We start from the raw sequence: 20,007 nt of genomic DNA, 5'->3' as shown, positions 1-20,007 counted from the left end.
TTGGCTGAAATGTGGCACGTCCAGTAGCATTGCAAGGATTAATAGTTACTGTTCAGATCCAATTATACATAATCTAAACATATAAATAGGAATTACCATATCAGAAATAATGATGTAATATATTGACAAATTCCAAATAAATCTTGCAAAGTGCATAAATGGGATATAATGGGAGATCACTTCTCATGTAAACAACTTGTCATCATCACTAAAGAATGAAATAGCCAACATGGAGCGTAAATAATCTCTAACTACTATGTTCATTTCTCGTCTAGGTCGAAAGAGAAAAGACTCTTCCTCGAGAAAAGGCAGTCGTGCCAAGAGAAAAAAGAGGGAGAAAGAAACTGAAACTGGCACCAATGAAGAGAAGTGGTCAGAGCAAACACCCGAGAGCTGTGATGTGGAACCTACACCTCCAAATACATCACCTCATCCTCACCACAATTCAACACAAGCCTCTTTCAGCGATGATGATGAGGACATGAATGTCGACTTTGATCTGGACATCGACACTGATGATGATGCCAGAAATGAGAAGAATGATGGAGATTGGAAAGATTGCCCAAGAGAAGTGTCATCAATCACAGGAGCGTCGCCTGACCGCTCGACAAACAAGGAAGGCTTCGCAGAAACAGGTGACACTCACAAAGAGAACCACGAAAAGAAAAAGGGGCAGACGAAGAGACGAACCAGCCGGTTGGACGCGCAAGGTGGCTGTTCCTCCACCAGTACAAGTCCAGGTAAGATCTGCTGTGTGAACATCTTGGACACACGATTTGGTAGCATTCAGAAGTTGAAAATCTGTTTTGAGCTAGCATGACGCTGAACTCTACATGTGTCATTTTGCTCAGAAAGAGCTCTCAAAATGTGTGAAAATGGGCTATATAACTTTAAATGCTTATTGTCATTTTAATAATGATGTTAACAGTTAAAGAGGCTCTTACACATACTTGATTACCTTATAGAAATGAAAAGCAAACTACACCCTGCACCACCTCTGATGAAAGAAGTGAAGATTCTAATTCCAAGACTGAACATTGTGAGTTGTGTTTAAAATGTCTTACAAAACGGACTCAAACCTTCAATGGCGAGTGGAAAATCCCTCCTTTCTTCAGCCCATTTTAGCTGCTGATGTTCTTGCTTAATGCCTTTGCATTAAAATCATATTGCACAGTACAGTGTGATGGTGCATGTTTTCCCCTATTTTCTTATAGGATAAAGCTCAATCTACAGTCCACATTTCAAAACTAAATTCTCTAAAAAATCATCCCGACCTTAAGGAAAACCAGCATCCATCCTCTGGCACTACAGACACACCTAGTGATACAACGGTAAGCTCTCTCTCTCACTCTCTGTCTCTCTCTGTCTGTCTGTCTCTCTTTCTCTCACTCTTTCCCTCTCTATATCTCTGTCTACACTAGGCCTCTAAAACTCTAATCCCCCATTTGGATCTTTTCCCCCTTTTGTTGCTTTCACACATCAAAGATCATGGTCAATATAACTTGGCATGAATTTGCTAAAGGTGTCTTTGCGTCAGTATTATAAACATATATACTGTATTATTATTTTATAACAAACTAAACTAACAAAGACAAAATGTCCAAGTTAGTTGTGGGGGCTGAAGGGCCATCTTTTCCTTCACCATATGCAACATCATTTACCCAGACTGTTCCAGTTTAGACAAACTTCCAATCATCTTCCAGATGTCCAGTGCTTGTTGCTGAGTATTTTTTTTACAGTTATTAACAGAGTACTTTTTTTAACCCTGCATGTGTTCATTTCTTATAGAATTACGTAGTTTCTTTGTACTTGGCAATGGTGCAATATACAACCATTCAAAGTTGTAAAATGCAGAAAGGCACTATCAGGTTTCATGCCAAACATTTTTTTGGTGTATGGAAATATCTATCTTGTGTGTATATAATACAATTTTTTTTGTAAAAACAGGAGATGCAGATGATCTGCTCCTGTTGCAAGAAGATACTGAGAAGAGGCCAAACAGCATTTCAGAAGAAAGGATTTATTGACGTCTTCTGCTCAAAAAACTGCTTATTTCAAATGTTTCCCACAAATAAAACACTCCCCAAGACCTGTCATCAATGTCAGAAGTAAGTACGGTAATCATCAAGTAATCCAATTTTTTGAGTAAGTTAATCCAAAATATATGTTAATTCTTTCTGGTCTTCATACACCAGGGTGATCCTACAACCACTTGATCTCATCATGGCTGCAGTGGATATCAAAGGAACAATGAAAGACTTCTGCAGTGTTGCTTGTCTGGCATCCTTTAAGTCCAACGCTGCATCCAGACAATCACCACAGCCAGTCTGTAGCATTTGCAAGAAGCACTGCTCTGTAAGTGACAGCACATGTCAACCTTCACATCATTTCCACCTTATATTCATTCTCAAAGCACCCTTTCTCTATTATCTATGGAAGGACGCCCGTGAGATAACCCTGAATGAAGTTGTCCACAAGGTTTGCAGTGATTGCTCTCTAGAAGATTCCTGCAGTGACAACCCTAAAAAATGTGAGCACTGCAGCCTGACCTGCCAAGAAAAGTCACTTGTGCTTTTGCTGGAAGAAGATTCTAAAAGGGTCTGCAGTCTGGCTTGTCTGGAGGCACTCAAGGAGGTACAGAAACACCATAATGACCTTCATCTATAAGTTTAAGAGAGTAAAATTTGAGACGTGCAGATACAGTGCAGATGACACACTTGTTGTTCTGTGCATCGCTGTTTGTTTTTATGTTGAATGTGTCCTTTACTGGGCTGCTGAAACCCAATCTTTGTTTTGGAACAGCAATATACGAGCACCAAAATATTTGCCTTCTTAACCACTTTATTGCTTTCGGGGTCATGGGGAGGGAGCACATATGGGTGAAGGCAGGGTCTATCACTGGATGGGTCGCCAGTTCATCGCAGGGCCCTATTAGGGCATTTTGTGTTCAGTATCAATCTACAGTTACTAATAAACACTAATACGTGTGACATTTTTTCACAGAATCTGGATGGAAGGCAGTGGTGCACCCTGTGTCACACGCCTTCACTGATATCGGACATGGTTCATCATCAATGCCAGGACAACAGTGTGGAACTCTTTTGCACCAGCACTTGTGTGAGTTCCTACATCCTCTACTCTCCAAACAAAGGTAATCATTACATGACAATTCTAGACAATTTACTTCTCATTGTTGATATCTACTAAATGAATAATAACAAATTATTTCTGCTTCTTTCTTTTAGTAAAAAAAAGTTCATTTTGGTTGCAGAAGAGAAAAGAGCTGAAGCAACAAAGTAATCCTGTAAGGATATTTCTCAAAATAGGAAGAAGGCTTCATTAATTCCTGCACAGGTTGGGTTACATCCAGGAACCTCTTCTAATGACTGTCCAATACACGCACCTCTATTGCAGAAGATTTCAGGCTCTGCTGAGAATGAGACAGAAGAGATGCCAAAGATTTTCCTTGCACAGTCTTCTGTCATTTGCAGCCTCTGTGAAAAGGAAGTATCAAAAGGAGAAACTCTGTATCAGAAGGAGAAATCACCCAAATTGTTCTGCTCACTGTCGTGTCTTTCTAAAAGCCACCCACGCATCAACTTTGTCATCATCAAGTGCTACAACTGCTTTCAGTAAGTCCAGCAAAAGTTTCATTTTACAGTCTACGTCCTGAAAATCCTTCTGATTGTGTCTTTCAGTCCTAATTCTAGACACTTTAATACAAACATATAAATGTAATCAACACATTGTGTCAGCAGGAGTGTTTATACCATTGTACTGTGCTTTTGATTCCGTTTACAATGTTTTGAAAGTTGATTCGGTTTCTCTTTTTTTTCCCTGCTCAGAGTGATAATGCGGCCACACAACATGATCCTGGCGCCGGTGGATGATTCGGGAACGATGAAGGAATTGTGCAGTGATGCCTGCCTGTCTTCTGTCAACTCCAGGAGAAACACTGCTGCTCACAATCGTCCTCTTCAGACAGGCTGCAAGTCATGCGCCAGAACTGGCAGCGTAAGTTAAAAAAAAAGCTTCCTGTTTGCCCTTGATGGTGATTAAGAAACTCTTACAAACCTCAGAGAGAAATTTGAAGCAATATTTTTTAACGTCCACACTTTGTTACCACAAAAAAGAAAACCTAATGACTATGGTTATTTAAAGTCAGTTTTGTACTAGTTACGTCAAAGAAGTGAAGGATGTGGGCATTGGTAGGAGCCAGTATTGCTTTCATTCATTCAGCTTTCATTCTCTTCTTTTGAGTCGATGTTTATACATTTTGACAGCAAAGAACTCCTTTTCCTTGCCATAATATTTGCAAACACAAATTTCGTCCGCTGCCCTGACTGAAATTGTCTTTTTGTTTTGGTCTTTTTCAGTGTAAAACCAGGGTGACACTGGACGGCTTAACGTTCAGCTTTTGCAGTGACGCCTGCTTCATTCAATACCATAAAGCCAACAATTTTCCAGAGGTTTTTTGCAACATGTGCTGCTCTGTTTGCTCAGACAAGCCTCTCGTGCTGAAGGATGATGACGGCATTAAAATCATCTGTAGCGACAAATGTCTGGTTACGTTTAAAGAGGTGAACAATTTAATTGTCAAAATCGAATTTATTAAATATGCATTACACATTAAATTTAACTACGATGTTGAATTTTCTCTTTTTTATGCATCTAAATTGTTACAAACTTTGTCTGGTTTAAAATGCGATGGGAAAAGGCAGAAATATGATCTGGTGGTGTTTATTTTCTATCTTTGCAGAGCGTTAAGGCACCCCAACCCTGCCTTATGTGTCAAACATACCATCAGATCTCAGATATGGTGGAAAATACAGATATTGAGGGCACGCTGAAATTCTTTTGCAGCAACAGGTGCATGATGGTGTCCAACAGTCTCAGGCCATCAACTCTGCCAGGTACACTCTCCACCATCTCGGTGTGAAAGGCTGAACTGCTGCATGGCTGCATTTTAGAACCTGCGAGGTCTCTTTTTAAACAAATGGGTGGTATTTTGTTGAATATATTGCTCAATATTAACGTTAAAAAATCTTCAAGTCTTTTTTAATCATGTCTTTTTAGAACATAAATTACTTAATGACCTTGACATTGAAGAAATGAAGATACCTGTAAATTTGGACTTTGTGAGTATTATTAACAATTTTCTCTTGACTTTAAATAGACCGTACATCGAGCTACAAAACACAGAACATTTTGTACTCAGAAACATTTTTGTTGCAATGCTTCCTAATCATCTTTCCTCTTTGTCTCACATTTAGATAAAAAAAGAGGCTCTTGAGAATTACCACCACACTACGTTATCTACTGTATTAAACAAAAGTATCAAGGAAGAACCCAGAGTTGGGAAGGTGGGACTTCATAGATTTGCTTTGGGCTGTTAATGAAATCTGAAATATTGCTGTGTGTTTTCTATTTCTCACAGTATTAATTATTTGGTGCTGGTATTTGGAAAGCAACACTCATCAGGACTACTGTGCATGGTTTATGTGAGAAGACTGCTAATATGTCAGTGTGTTCATATTTTGACTTTATTTAATTATGCTATTAGGCCAAAGTATTTAAAGTTATGTTCCTTAAGCTGTTGATAACTAAACCAGGTTAGGACACAGATTTTCATTTTAAAGACCTCTTTTCTTCACTTTGAATTGAATTTGTTCTATTTATATTTCTGTTTGTGTTATGGTTCTTTTTTCTGTGATTTCTTTTTTCCTCATGTCATTCATTAACTGTCCTCATTTGTTTTATTTTAATTTAACAACAGCAAGTAAATCCTTGCCAGTTTTTTTTTTTAAATTCAGCACCAATGCCCTTTGTAAATACGTAAATAGATAATAACTAGATGATAGATGATAAGATGATAACTAACCCTAACTATTTTGCATATTTTTCTGCAGGAATTGAACACAAAGACAGAGGTTGATTCACTGTTCTCCATAATGGAAGACTCTGCAACTAATCCTAATGCCGTGGCCAGTGTTTATTTGCCTGCCACTTGCTCAAAGTGCACAATGCCACTGAGTGATGGAGAGACTGTTTATCAAAGAAAGGGCCATGGAGATATATTTTGTTCCACTTCCTGTCTTTTGGAGTTTTACCAGCTGAAACGGGTTATGAAGACCTGTCACTTCTGCCTCCAGTGAGTGACACATTCCCTTAAAACTCACCTCCATTCCAACTGGCTCTATCGACAGCTGTGCCTCTTCATTCTCATGTGTGCTTCATCATCCTCTTAGGGTGATAAGCCAGCCTCAAGACGCCGTCCAGGGTCCAGTGGACAGTGAGAAAACCAAGAAGGATTTCTGCCGCCAGAGCTGCTTGTCCTCCTTCAACTACAAGAGACTCACGTCTGCCAAGCTCCCTCTCATGCCAGACACATCACAGTCTCTCTGCAGTGTGTGCAGCAGATACTGCCATGTAAGAAACAAGGGAACAAATGCCCATTCACTGTCATAATAATGGACAGGTCCTGCTGAAGTTGTGGGATGAAAATATTTCAGTTGACAGTTCTTTGCGAAGTTGTTTTTTCTTCTTTCTTCAGAGCAAATATGAGGTCACACAGAAAAACATCACCCACAAAATGTGTAGCCACCCCTGTTTTGTCCGCTTCTGCACCATCAACCAGTTGTCCACCTGCAACTCCCCTGTCCAGCTCAAAATGGAAGATGGCAACAAGAAACTGTGCAGTACTGAGTGCCTGAACCAATTTAAACAGGTAAATGCATCTTCAGTCAAATGTAAAAGTAAATAGCAAAGCAACTATCTAATCTGCACCCAATTGAGGGGAATAACTCACCCTTCATGAAGGGAAGCTGGTTATCCCACTAGATTGTTAAATCTCCTGACAGTTAGTCTAGGCCCTCTGAAACCACATTGATGACTTGATCCATAAACAGTTTCACTCTTGGCTGTAAGGCTTCAGTTAAGACAACCACATTGCTTTTTGTATTTTTCAGAAAATGACATCATCACAAACATGTGCCATGTGCAGCAACTCTTGTCTGATGTCAGCTATGGTTCAAAACAAAACAGGTGATGATTTCATAGAGCTGTTTTGTTCCACCAGCTGTCTGCTGGCATCCAAAATTCAAGCTGTCAGTGCGTCAGGTATCAGACCCTCTCCTTTCTTTTTTTGTCTGGTCTATATATGTATTTTGAGGTTTTATGGGATAATGTACTTTATATAACAATTACTAGTAATCCAAGGTAGTTTTCTCTGTCAACTGGACTGGGTTTCTTCTCTTGAAGACGTTTCGCCTTCTATCCAGAAGGCTTCTTCAGTTCTCCCAGTCCAGTTGACAGAGAAAACTACCGGTACCTTGGATACGATGACCTGGATGACTGAGAATTTACACAGACAATTACTAGTAATGTGACCATTTTAGCTGTTTTTAATGTTTGATTGTGTTTGGTCAATGCTCCTCTCCAAACAGGTATTCAACTAAATTGTGATAACTGTGGGGAGTCAACACTACCAGCCTGCCACCTTGCCATGTCGGATGCCTCCATCAGAAACTTCTGCACTCTAACATGTGCCATGTCTTTTAAGGTAACAAAGCTCACTAAGTTTTCAGAATTGTTCTGATGTAGAGATTTTAATTAGAATGCAAGTCCTTCTTCAATACCTTGAGTAATGTTGTTAACAAGAGTTTCTGGGCAGTAAAGGTGGTCAGTATTTTTTTTCCTCTTGGAGCTGGAATATATTTAGTTTTTCAAAGTGCTGACACAATTACGGGACACCAATATGCATTTTAAAGCTCATTTTTATTCATTTAATTTTGTTCAAGGAAAACCCAACTGCTGCTGCAAATCCACCAGTGGCCCCTGACCGAAGCCACTGTGAATTCTTTAAACCTCCAGGAATGCTGCTTTGTTCCCAGTGTCAGCGAAATCTGGACAAAAAACCAAAAGTAATCCAGAAAAAGGTGCGTTGGATATGGTTCTTTTAAGGTCCAGTAGATGGGCCACATATCAAGCTTTAAATAATACCGAAACTGTAAAAGAACAGATTGTTTCTAAAAGCACCTTATGTGATGTTTGTTGCTCCCTTTGAAAGCTCCATTTAAACCAATGCTGTATCATAACCATCAATGATGTGTGCAATTTTGTAAAAACGTAATGTGTATTTGCGTTCGTGTGCAGGACAAACTGCATTTTGTGTGTAGTCTCGCCTGCTCTGAAGCGTTCAAGAAGGCCAATAGCATCGTGGGAATGTGCGAATACTGTAAGAACGTTCAGACCATCGGGGACATCAAAAGGGTTAACGAGAAAGACTGCTGCTTCTGCAGCGAAGGTAAAATATTTGTACCCAGACATCACGTCCATGAAAGTTGACATTCATCCAGGTCATAGTAATTCAGAGTCAACTGAACTGTTTAAAAAGAAACTAGGAGGCTTCTGACCAGCTCGGCGTAGAGAGCTGTTTGGGTTCTTCACCGCGCTGGACAGCACATGCATATTTCATCTCGGTGTGCCTGAGTCTTTTCTCCTTTTACGTGGACGGATCTTTGTCTCATAAACAGTGCACAGACCTGCACACCGAAGGAAAAAAACCACATTGCTCAGGACTGACCTGTTCAACGGCATCTTAAATTCAAAGGTTACTCATTCCAGGGCAGCATGGAAGGGGACACATGCTCGTGGTTCATTGATTTCTAAATGAAGATCTTAGTAAAACTCAACATTAAGCACAGTTGGATTCCAGACACACCAGTTTCACAGCCCCGCTTTAACGGCCAGTTTGACGGACTTTTCCTAATGAGCTTCTGTGAACTCCGCCCACAGGCAGTCTTTGCTCCACCCACCTCTTCTGCCAGGGGGAAGACGCTCCTCCCACATGGGGGGGAAATTGAAAACGGAGTGTTTTGAAACACATTTTCTTACTCAACATTGAATTTGTTTCAAAACTGACTGAAAAAGGGACATGTATGTATGTTTCCTTGAAGCGGTAGAAGACGTGTGGTTTGAATGAGAGGAAGCTGTCTTTGTCATGCTAGAACAACCATCTTTCAACATCTGCTCAGGAAACCTATAGGCCTTCAATCCAGTAGGAGCACAAATAATCTTAATCCAAGAGGTTCTTGGATGAGAAGTGAAATGTCTTCCAGTTTCATTCAACAGTCCCGTTGACTCTGCTAGACCCCAAGACTTCATCATCAGTTCTTGCCTTTTCTTAATGGCATTTCTTTTATGACAGTGTTGCTTATTGTGGTGAAATAGTTCAGTGCTGAAATCTGCAACGATTGCTCCATGTTGCAGAAAGGTTGCGACACCAAAAGCTCATAAAGATCACATACATTTGCAAGTCCTATGGATTAGAGCAGAAAGAAAAGATTTTTCAAAAGTCAAGATTAAACAAATCACTGTTTGTCTGTTTTCTTGCTTTACAGAGTGTTTTGTGTTCTTTTGCGATGAGCTGAAAAAGAATTGGGGAGATCACTGTCACTCGTGCACGTACTGTCTCTCCATTACTAAAACACTAGTGACAGCACCATATGGTGGCGCTAAGAAGGAGTTTTGCTCCGAAGAATGCAATTCCAAGTACAATCGACTGTTGTGTCACGTAAGTACAAGTGACAACTGTTTCTACTGTCTTGGAAATCATCTGAAGATAATGTTGTTATCATGGTTGTTGTCTTTTATAGTATTAAGAACACAGTTCTGGAGCAGTGATTTTAGCTCATCTGAACTCAAACTAAACTATTTGTTGTGTGCCTTTGGTCAGATTGCCAGATGTGACACCTGCAGCCATGAGGGGAAGCTGGGTCAGAGTCTTCAACTGCTGGGAGAGGTCAAACACTTCTGTGACCTTAAATGTCTCCTGCATTACTGCAACCAACAGGTCCAGGTGGTTGACACAGGTATCTGTTTCATTGTTCCAGGCTGGAACATTTGTTTCTGAGGACTGTGCTTTAGCCTGTCAATAGCTAAAATGGACATGCTTTGAAGGTCATTACAAAGTAAAAGTCCTCAGAATTGACCTTACCAGGAAAAAAGCCAAGATGCATGTAGATTAAAGTAATCCAACAATTTTAACACATAGTTGTCAATAAATTACTGAATCATTTCAGTCATTGAAAAACAAACACACTCCTAAGCTAGACAGGGTCAGGTAAGATAACACTTCTTTATTTATTTGAGGCCTTTGACTGACTCTAATGTGGATGACTAGATTTGTCATTTATTTGAATCACCAGGCACAGCTGAGTCCTCCCCAGTCATCACCAACGTCCTTTCCCTTGCTGGTGCTTTGTCTCGACAGTCCAAATTCTCGGCCAGCTCTTCACATCATGGTAGTTTGAGGGTTTCGAAGAGTAACTTTACGGAAATAAGATGCTGCAGTTCCTGTGTTGAGGTTTTGTTTCTAACTGAGGTTCTGTTATGTTCTGTTATCTCTCCATAGTTTCCATTCCTGATATTCAGTCAAAAGTTGTTGGACATGTAAGTTTACCTTTAAAAGTTCTTTTTTTGGCTTTATTGGTTGAGTCCTGGTGTCGAAGCATTATAGAGATGCAGTTTAGCAATTCTTTCGGACTCTTTTGATTTCAATATTTGGTCTTCCAGGCCAGCGTTCAAACAGTCCCCAATGAAGTGAAGAACAAGTCCACACTCTGCTCACCATTATCACACAATAAAGGAGTGTCGTGTACACCTCAGACTGTTGAAAAAGGAGTACAGACAGGTGCAATTGCCTATATGATTCTGCCTTTCAATCTAAATGTCCACCTTTCTGCGCTCGTTTCTTTCTAAGGAGTACTTTGATGGTGATAAACTATAACCAGTTGTATTTTAGTTTTGCATGGTAGCAAAAATGGTGATGCATCAAAATTACATACATTTAAAGCAGATATACCTGGAGTCTCTGCTGCATTAATATTTTTCAATAATCTCTCCTGTAGTGAAGAACTTTGCCCTCTCCAAGAAAACCCCTCATCCACAAAACCGTCATCAAACTCAGACTTCCTCAGGTAAAACAGACAGAGCCTTGATCGTTTATTTTTGTTAAGTCTCCAAACATTGGTTTCCAACAACTGCAGCAATCCACTGTGGTTTTGCTAGTTTTACAGAAATACTTGAGTAAAATCTTTGTTTTGCCTCTGAAATTGCATGTGGAGAAATGACCCTAGAAAAATGTAAAATATACCAGCTTTTATTTATTTTATTTTATTTTTTTAGCCCAATTCAAGCTCAAATTCCACAAAAATGCTTGACTGTTTATATTTAGACAAATAGTTTTAGCTCTTTATAAAGTTCAGGTCTGTAGAAATTTCCCAATCCCACAATAAAAAACTATTTTTTGTTTCAGACAACACGGTGCCCAAACCAACAGTCCTCCCAGTGCCGGTCCCAGTATATGTTCCTGTGCCCATGAACATGTACAGCCAATATGTCCCAACACCTACAGGAATACCTTTACCGGTATATGGAGCGCACAGATTCCCCAGAATGCAGTCTCTATGTGATAATAGCAAAAGTACTAACTACAGTGGAAATAAATGTCTGCTCACCACTGTGCACACACACTGTGTCACAACTTTTTCACCTTTAATGTGAGCTGTAATATGAACTATTCCCTTGAAGAATAAGACCTCTAGAAGGGCACATAAAAAACATATAGTGTTTGCATGATTGTACAAAACCCAAACCTAATACTTTAAGCATCTACGCACCTTTTGATTTTATGATTAAACAATATTTTCCTACTTGTCTCGGCAAAAGTTCTCCAAATCTGTTAGATTGTGAGGGCATCTCCATCTTCTGCACTGTCCTCTTCAGCTCATCCCACACATGCTAAGTTTGGTTGGGTTATCACTTTAAAGTACTGACTACTTCTTAACATAAGTTTGAAATTGACTGGTTAATTGTGAACCAGCCACATCCCCAGTCAGAAGACGTGTGTATTTTCTATGTTCTGCCTGGAGGAAATCAGGCCTTTGTGTCTATTGACATTTGACTGAATTTGTGACTACCTGAATCCAAATCAGAGACTTTCTAAACTTCCAATGATCTGTCAGTTCTTTCCAGTCAAAAAACCCACCCTCACAATCCTTTTCCCCCCAGATTATTTTAATTACATTTTAAAATACTGTGCTTCTGCACAGATATTTATTAACATTATGTACAATAAATTCCAAGATTTATAGGCTGAATATTCTAAAAAGATCAAATGTGTCTTAGTGCTCTTTAGTTTCCTTTTTAGCTGGCCAATATCAGGCTAACCTCAGTCATAGGAAGAAGGTTGCATAACATTTTAGGTGTACTTCTTGTTTCTGGAATGACCTGTTAATTTCAGGGTATGTCCTTAAAATCATTTGTCTGTAAAATGCCATTTCAGCTTTTCTGTGCTTTGTCCTGCCCACACAGCTTCCTGTGCCTATATTTCTTTCTTTGACGCCGACCAGCCTTGACCCATCCGTGAGGCAGGGTGTCCAATCCTGCAAGGAGGAGCAGAAAATGGTACAAGATGAGAAATACAAGATGAAGGATAGGCCGAAGGGGACTGTCGTGACTGTAGAGCGACAAAAAGAAGAAGGCAAGATATGATGGTGTCACATTTGGCAATATCTGTGGTTATCACTGTGTGAAAATGTAAAATTTCTCAAAAACGCAGAACGTAAGGTAAAACACTGAACCCCAATGTAGACGTACAAAAACCTTAATTTCTCGTGAAATGTTTCCAATTCAACTATTTTTCTCCACCTCGCAGATCAGGCAAATCCAACGCAGGTGGGAATTGCAAATGAGGGTCCACCTTCATGTCTGGGGGTGGAGAAGGCTCCACAGATCTCACCAAAGGCTGCACAAGCGGCTTTGTTACAACAGCCTGTGGAGTACGTACACCGCAAGAATGAGGTAACAAATCAGAGGAAATCACTTACTTTGTGCTGTCATCTGGCTGAGGCTTTGTCTATTTCTGCCTCTATTAAAGGGTCTTAACCTGCAAGAGACACCTAACCCAGCCAAAACATCTCACAGAGGTGCCGGCGAGGTCAGGTTCAGAAAGCCCCGTAAACTCAAGAGTCAAACAGGAAATAACGCCTGGAAGAGATGGATGCAGTGGCGGGAATCCCAAACAAACCTCTACCTTGTGTCTTGTACGCTTCCCTGTCTTCATTTCTTGTTTGGACGGCCAATTTTCAGTTGTTCACAAAAGAAATATTAATTTAAACACCAAAAAAGCCGATTATTCAATGCTCAGATATTTTATATCCCCCAACTCTAAAATTCTGTTGCAATTATTTTATAAATAAGAATTAAACTCATACCTATTTGTTTACTGCCAACATCCAAAAAGCTCCCTTTGTTGAAGTCTGTGTCCAGTAAATGTGAAAATACATCATGAGGATCTATAGTAGTGATACATTTTTAATAGTTTTTTTATCTTTTAATTTTGTTTTTGGAGATACATTAAAAATAGCAAAGCAGATTCAGTAAATGCTTTTGTAGCCAGTTATTTGTATTGAATAGCACATCATTTTGTCCCCTCACAAAGAGGAAGTTTAAAAATCTAGACTATAAGATGTAAAGAACAGAATCTGCTTGACGCTCATTTGTCCCAACTCTTTGTTCAGCTCCCGCCGTGACGCTCAATCAGAACATCCTTCAGTGCTCTCCAGCTGAGCTGAGCGAAGGCCTCGTGTGTTTCATTACGGAGGTAAAACGACCTGATGGACAGCCGTACTCGCCGGACTACCTGTTCTACCTCTGTCTGAGCATCCAGCAGGCAAGCGCACACATGCACCATAACTCTGAAATGTGACACAACCAAACATTCCTTGGTGGTACGACGTGGGTTGTCTGACTGACTCATGTGGGTGTGGAAATGCTGTTAAATTCATCATATTCTGAAGCTCTCTACACAACTAATTCCAAACCTTATTTGTTAATAGTGTTTTAAAAAAAAAAACAAACTAATTTTTTAATATTTGAGCTGAACAGGTGCGTTGCTGTAACATGTCTGATCTAATATTTGGTTGATTTTCAGTACCTCTTTGAGAATGGCTGTACGGAGAACATATTCAGTGATCACATCTATAGTAAGTTTTCTGAAGTATTAGCTCAGACTCTGAGAGCCTTCAACCCCTCATGCACAGCCAGTGGTGAGTTAGGTCTTTTTTCCTGATCCGTCTCTGGCCTTCTTAGGCCACCTTGACTTAGAACCTGATCCGGAACACTTTGGCTGCAGGTTCCATCTACTCACGGGTGGAGGAGGAGTTCCTCTGGGACTGTAAGCAGTTGGGGGCTTTCTCCCCCATAGTGCTGCTCAACACCCTGCTCTTCTTCTGCTGCAAGCATTTTGGCTTCACCACCGTGGAGCAGCACCGCCAGCTGTCATTTGCCCACCTCATGCGCTGCACCAAAACTGGCCAGAGCTGCACAAAAACCACCTTCCTGCGATTCTACCCTCCAATATGCGTGAAGGAGTTTGGTATGATGCACGGATCATATGGAACAATTCTATGCTTGTCGTGCCGTTTACCTTTTATGCATGGAGGGTTTGTGTTTGTTATATCTAGATGGTGTCCCAATGAAGAAGCATAAAAGTGAGAATAAAGACGACATCTTGGAGATGCTGGAGAACGCAGAGAACCCTCTTCGTTGTCCTGTCAGACTCTATGAGTTCTACCTCTCCAAGTGGTTGGTCAATTTTAATCTGTTTTAAATCACGTTTTTTCTCCCCTCCTCGTTTTGATCGTTGATGGGTTTCGGTGGTCCAGAACATCATCTGTTCGGAATATTGATGCTGGTCAACATGACTGTGAATAAACAGACTGCCCACATTAAGATGGCAGAACCTGGAGAACCAACAGCTTATATGGCACACAAATAGATTAAATTTGCTGACAGTTGAGCCTATAAAGCAGGGGAAAGGTCAACCCTGACCTGCCCTACCAGTAAATTGGTCATTATCATGATAAGAAAGCTAGCATGCTTGGCTGGTGGGAGGAGACCAACTCATAGTACTGAACAGTATTTGACGTCCTTATGAACTAATATGAAGAAACAGCTGCTTTAGGGATCATTAGGGTGCTCCACACATTGCAGCTTCATTTCTGGACTTCAGAGCTGTGGTTCTCAATCTCGGGGCTCAGAATTTCATGAGGGTGAACGATGATCCTACTCTTTTGTGAGTAGGTAGGTGTGTCTTAACGGCGATAAGGGAAGGTGTTTTTTTGTAATGATGCTTTTGATCAAGTCTTAACCTCATGGCCATTTTGAATTTCTTGTCTTCTGTGCAGCTTCAAGTCAGTATTGCAGCGCAGCGACCTGTTCTACCTTCAGCCACATGCTTCTTGCACTCCCAGCAGCCCTGTCTGGTACTCCTCCACTCCCCTCGACGACAGGACACTGGATGCCATGCTGGTACGAATCCTTGCTGTCAAGGAGCTGCGGGGGGTAAATAAAAGAGGCCCAGACCAGCAAATATCTGGTGATATGCTCCTTCTGTCTGATGAAGATTCAGATTGATCACACAAAGTGGAAGATTTTTTTTAATTTTTTTTGGGAACCGAGTTAAACATATCTTAAGAAACATATATTAATGTTAATATTTTGTTTTCAGTTCCTGTCATAAGTTATACATTTACACTTTAGGCTGAATAAAAATACCAAATATAGGCAAAGGCATTTTCTGGCTAAGCTCATTGTTGTGTATTTATTTGCCGTACATAGTTTGGCTTTATTTACTCTTGGATTTAGTTTATTCCACCTTGATTAGTCATTTTGAGGCGTTACTCTGATCAAATGTCTGAAACTTGATTATTTTTCCTAATTAAAGTTCTTTTTTGTGTTCATTACCTTTTTCTGTTTGAACAAGATGGAACTAAATTCCTGCACACATTAGATATCCAGGCATTCCTGGTTTCTCACAAATACTTCTCAGAGGATATTTGCAGGTTCGGTCATACCAGCAGTACGCTTTCCCACTTCTTTCCCCTAAAGTTGCACAGTCTTCTCCATTTTCAGGATCTTCTTTCTTCCAGTCATCTGGCTCGTGGCTGACCCAAAATTTCAAACTGAATGAAAGAGAACAGAAAGATTTGCTTTTAAAATGTGCCACTTTATTTATTTGAAGCAGATGTTGTCACAGACTAGTCAAACCTTTCCTCCAGTGGAGATCTGTCCATCCACAACCACTGTCCCTCCTCCTCCGAGTCAGTCAGTCCGATCCAGAACCGATCGTGATTGGTGATCATAGGTGCGACAGCGGCCGCCAGGAATTTCTGCGCAGGAAAGGATGGTGACAATGTCTGTAAATTCTCAGTCATCCAGGTCATTGTATCCAAGGTAGTTTTCTCTGTCAACTGGACTGGGTTTCTTCTCTTGAAGACGTTTCGCCTTCTATCCAGAAGGCTTCTTCAGTTCTGAAATCGCTGGGGAGAGAGCTTGAAAATATATAGCCCCTGTGGACCATTTGCATGCTAATGATCTGGGTGGTCACCTGAGAGTCGTTAGCAGGGTCGTTGGTCGGGTCGTTCACCTAGTTTCTGTTGAGGTGTCTCCCCTTTGTCTGCTGGGTCACATGGTCGTGAGTCACTGGGTCTCCTGGAATGGTGTGAATGTTTGTGACCGCTGGTTTGAAAGGGGGGTCAAGGAAGCTATCCATGTTAAATTGGAGAAACCATCCTTAAACAGAGGTGGTGGCCTGAGGCACTTCCTATCACCCACATACAATGCAGTCCTCCACTCCTTCCAACAGCAAAACAAACATTCACACCATTCCAGGAGACCCAGTGACTCATCACCATGTGACCCAGCAGACAAAGGGGAGACACCTCAACAGAAACTAGGTGAACGACCCGACCAACGACCCTGCTAACGACTCTCAGGTGACCACCCAGATCATTAGCATGCAAATGGTCCACAGGGGCTATATATTTTCAAGCTCTCTCCCCAGCGATTTCAGAACTGAAGAAGCCTTCTGGATAGAAGGCGAAACGTCTTCAAGAGAAGAAACCCAGTCCAGTTGACAGAGAAAACTACCTTGGATGGTGACAATGTAAAAAGGTAAAGCAAATGGTATTGGTAAAAGTATTCCACAGTTCAGGTGTTCAGACGTAAATGGAGACGTTATTCAAGCAGCCACAGGGAATTTTGAACCCCTCTTTTTTATAAATAGCTTCCAATAAAGACATTTTTTAATGTATTAAGTAAAATAAATGGACAAATGCATCTTCAAAATGTAGTGGAGTGGATTAAAATATCCAAGTACCTTAAAAGTGCTTTATTACAGTCCAGGCACACTTAGAGTCTATCAATATAGAAAGATAACAACAGCAGTGAGCTGTTACGGCTGATCTACTGTACCTGCTCTTCTTTGCTGGATACTTTAACCAGATCTGCTCCTTGCTGTTGACATTGCTCTCTGGCCTTCTCAAAGTCTAACGTGTTGTTAGAAAAATAATAGCACTGTCCTTCGAAGCTCTTCCAGCCGTCCGGACAGTTCAGGCACGGATTTGCTTTGAACAGAAAAAGGACGGGTTTCAAGTGGAGCGGCTGCAGATGGAAGCACCCCCCAGATTTGGTATCTGATCGAAAGAAAAGCTTCAAACTTCTTACTCGTGTTTACAAAAGCAGGACAAGTTTTCGGCTCCTCGGTGGGTGAAGTTATTTGAGAGCATGTTTCTGAGGCAAAAGAGTTTTATTATTTCACTGTTTTCCAAAATTTTTCATTTGTTAAAGAGGAGATTAGTACGTCACAAATATATTAAGTCATGGTGCATGATTATCAGATAATATTAAATAAATTAAGATGGTAAAAAAGCATCAGCTAGTCAGAATATTAGCTAACACAACCATCATTGAGAAGCATAGATTTGCATTTTCAGCTGACAGCTGGTGCAGGCGCTCCATGGTTTGAAAATATGAAAGCGCTGATTTTAGAGGGAAAACGGTATTAATAAGAGCAACTTTAAAATGAAATATGTTGAAAGCAGTCAGCTCTGTACAAATGATTCAAACATACAGAAAATAAACCAGATGAGTGCGTGCAGAGGGGGCCAAGGAAAGACAACAGGACAGATTACAGAGCTAAAGAAACTAACAGAATGTACAGTGAAATAAACAAAGTATAAATACTCACTAGTGAAGATCAGACCAATGACAGCTGCAGTCAGGAGAGCAGTAAGAAGACCGAAGGCGACTGATGTGACCTTTGACCCTCCATTTGACACAGCTTGTTGCGGGCCTGTTCAGAAATCAATGAGCTATCAGGCAAGTACCTGTCCAGATGTGTGGAGAGAAATATCTCCACAACCAAACAAAGATGTTCATGGGCTTATTTGTATTTTTATTATTGTGAAGAACAGCCCAATGGAAAAACAGTGGAATGTCCACCACTTCCAGGTCAAAGTAAAAATTCCATATAAATTAATTTATAAACACTCCCTCCCTTTTCCCGGTATAGGAGTTATAGTTTATATAAAACACAATGTTGACAGGCTCATCAGCAGAGATTCTGCGCTGCTGCTATAGGCGAGAGCTCCGACGTCGGCGCAGTCAGATCACTTTGGGGCCAATATAACCTTTGACCGATTGACCGATGATTTGAATAATGAAGTGATAACTTCCTGATTCACGGTGGACAGTGTTCCAAAAATGTTGAACCTTTTAATGTTTAAATGAAATTATAACGGTAAACATTTTAAGAGATGCTCATTTGAGAAGGAATACTATCACAGGTACAGTATCACGCACACAGCCTTCCTCCAGTTTACTGCATTGTTTGAAGTTGAATTATTACATATTTGTATCAAAAGTTGCTGTAAACCTGTGGTCACACTTGGTTGATGAGGAGATTTTATTTTTTGCATTATGTAATTCCACAAGCACACTAAATTACATCATTGCATAAATACACCTCAAGCTCACTCTTGCATGCTCCGCGGTTCAGGAAAACAACTATATTCCTTACATTAACATTTCAGATATGTTTAGTTCTACTTTTGTTGCACAATTTATTACAATTGCTCAAAAATGGAAGAGTTAACATGAATGGTTCAGGTCCAATAACTTCTGATCTCACTTCCTTTTTTAATATTTTTGATCTTTGTTTTTGCACTTACCATCAGGCTCACTGGGTGCCTTTATTTTAGAGACTTTAACCTCAGAGTATGTTGTTTCATCTGGTGTTGAAGTGGTCTCTGTGCAACAGTCAAAGTAATGACAAAAGCAAATGTTACTCAAGATTCAATTGTGGGGGGAAAGTGTGGATAATGTTATTCAATAACAATGAAATAAATGTGTTTTGGAGTGACTCACCTCTCATCCCTTTCCTGGTTTTCACAAACGTAACATTGCTGTATACCGTATTTGTGTCAGTCATGTTACTATTGAGCTTTTCATACGTGCTTTAAGCTACACACGGAACTGCAACCACATTTGTACCAATATCCTTCCTGTAAATTCTGAGGATGGGATAGGGTTAAAAAAAATAAATTAATTTTGCGGTCAAAACTTACTTTCAAACAGTGATTATAATATCCCAGGTATTCTTTACTAACTTTCATTTAATTATACAGTTTACTATTGTCTGATAACTGCCTAATGTTCCACTGACAAACAAGTAAAAAAATGACAAAAATGACATAACACTATAGAGAGAAGTGCTAGAGAGAGAGAGGAAGAGACTGCTGACTGCCCACCTGGTTCTTCCTGGTCTCCCTGATGGCTAACTTAGTTGTCTCTGAGATTAGCCAGCTGGTGTCCCACCTCACTCCTAGCACAGTAGTGAAACCCTCACCTAATCCAAGAAACCACCACTGTAGCTGTCCAACAACCCCTACAGTCTGGAACCCTGGGCAAAGAGGTGGTAAATGGTCTCTGACTGGGAGCAGAAAGGGCAGCCATCCCCTGTGCAAGACAATCAGGATCCTACCCCTGATGGGGGAAGGGGGGGCAGAGAGACAGAGACAGATAGAGAATTAGAGAGAGTTAGAGAGAAGAGAGAGAGACAGAGAGAGTTAGAGAGGGAGATAAGAAGATGCGAGAGAGAGA

General features: G+C 40.5%; 2 protein-coding genes and 1 long non-coding RNA gene across 4 annotated transcripts in view; 1 reads left to right on the top strand and 2 right to left on the bottom strand.

The window, feature by feature from the left end:
* LOC130518767 (uncharacterized) overlaps positions 1-15,639 on the top strand; it is a 24,951-nt gene extending 9,312 nt beyond the window's left edge. The window contains exons 13-48 of one of the 2 annotated variants that reach the window (XM_057021638.1): positions 276-740; positions 966-1,039; positions 1,215-1,331; positions 1,948-2,108; positions 2,196-2,355; positions 2,440-2,634; positions 3,004-3,151; positions 3,246-3,304; positions 3,415-3,632; positions 3,846-4,014; positions 4,377-4,580; positions 4,760-4,913; positions 5,077-5,138; positions 5,274-5,363; positions 5,910-6,151; positions 6,249-6,429; positions 6,554-6,727; positions 6,969-7,119; positions 7,446-7,561; positions 7,800-7,937; positions 8,155-8,305; positions 9,402-9,574; positions 9,737-9,872; positions 10,209-10,304; positions 10,415-10,452; positions 10,576-10,693; positions 10,911-10,979; positions 11,318-11,430; positions 12,376-12,544; positions 12,719-12,864; positions 12,941-13,106; positions 13,584-13,735; positions 13,997-14,111; positions 14,198-14,440; positions 14,529-14,649; positions 15,252-15,639. In XM_057021638.1, the coding sequence (XP_056877618.1) occupies positions 276-740; positions 966-1,039; positions 1,215-1,331; positions 1,948-2,108; positions 2,196-2,355; positions 2,440-2,634; positions 3,004-3,151; positions 3,246-3,304; positions 3,415-3,632; positions 3,846-4,014; positions 4,377-4,580; positions 4,760-4,913; positions 5,077-5,138; positions 5,274-5,363; positions 5,910-6,151; positions 6,249-6,429; positions 6,554-6,727; positions 6,969-7,119; positions 7,446-7,561; positions 7,800-7,937; positions 8,155-8,305; positions 9,402-9,574; positions 9,737-9,872; positions 10,209-10,304; positions 10,415-10,452; positions 10,576-10,693; positions 10,911-10,979; positions 11,318-11,430; positions 12,376-12,544; positions 12,719-12,864; positions 12,941-13,106; positions 13,584-13,735; positions 13,997-14,111; positions 14,198-14,440; positions 14,529-14,649; positions 15,252-15,480 (5,513 nt within the window). In that variant the 3' untranslated portion in view covers positions 15,481-15,639. Of the gene's footprint in view, positions 1-275; positions 741-965; positions 1,040-1,214; positions 1,332-1,947; positions 2,109-2,195; positions 2,356-2,439; positions 2,635-3,003; positions 3,152-3,245; positions 3,305-3,414; positions 3,633-3,845; positions 4,015-4,376; positions 4,581-4,759; positions 4,914-5,076; positions 5,139-5,273; positions 5,364-5,909; positions 6,152-6,248; positions 6,430-6,553; positions 6,728-6,968; positions 7,120-7,445; positions 7,562-7,799; positions 7,938-8,154; positions 8,306-9,401; positions 9,575-9,736; positions 9,873-10,208; positions 10,305-10,414; positions 10,453-10,575; positions 10,694-10,910; positions 10,980-11,317; positions 11,431-12,375; positions 12,545-12,718; positions 12,865-12,940; positions 13,107-13,583; positions 13,736-13,996; positions 14,112-14,197; positions 14,441-14,528; positions 14,650-15,251 lie in introns of those variants that run through there. The other variant, XR_008948141.1, reaches the window with a different exon arrangement.
* LOC130518772 (uncharacterized) lies at positions 10,981-12,846 on the bottom strand. The gene is made up of 2 exons (XR_008948142.1): positions 12,712-12,846; positions 10,981-12,446 (listed from the first exon to the last, which is right to left on the bottom strand). It is a non-coding gene; the product is annotated as an uncharacterized LOC130518772 (long non-coding RNA).
* LOC130518770 (C-type lectin domain family 4 member E-like) lies at positions 15,640-20,007 on the bottom strand. Its single transcript, XM_057021643.1, has 8 exons — positions 19,656-20,007; positions 19,273-19,418; positions 19,077-19,154; positions 18,095-18,199; positions 17,572-17,637; positions 17,320-17,471; positions 16,114-16,235; positions 15,640-16,028 (listed from the first exon to the last, which is right to left on the bottom strand). Exons 2-8 carry the CDS (start codon positions 19,334-19,336, stop codon positions 15,836-15,838), a joined length of 780 nt encoding a protein of 259 aa, XP_056877623.1. The 5' UTR covers positions 19,337-19,418; positions 19,656-20,007; the 3' UTR covers positions 15,640-15,835.

This window comes from Takifugu flavidus, chromosome 21, assembly GCF_003711565.1.
Source record: "Takifugu flavidus isolate HTHZ2018 chromosome 21, ASM371156v2, whole genome shotgun sequence".
Classification (NCBI taxonomy): domain Eukaryota; kingdom Metazoa; phylum Chordata; class Actinopteri; order Tetraodontiformes; family Tetraodontidae; genus Takifugu; species Takifugu flavidus.
Note: the sequence above shows the minus strand (reverse complement) of the source record. Positions and strands in the feature narration are given on the sequence as shown.

What these genes read in the sequence shown, in the direction of transcription:
- LOC130518770 (XM_057021643.1), bottom strand. Translation starts at nt 19,336, where the DNA reads ATGACTGACACAAATACGGTATACAGCAATGTTACGTTTGTGAAAACC. An exon ending in AACCAGGAAAGGGATGAGAG is followed by an intron (nt 19,155 to 19,272) that starts GTGAGTCACTCC and finishes ACTGTTGCACAG; the next exon opens with AGACCACTTCAACACCAGAT. An exon ending in AGATCTCCACTGGAGGAAAG is followed by an intron (nt 16,029 to 16,113) that starts GTTTGACTAGTC and finishes TCTTTCATTCAG; the next exon opens with TTTGAAATTTTGGGTCAGCC.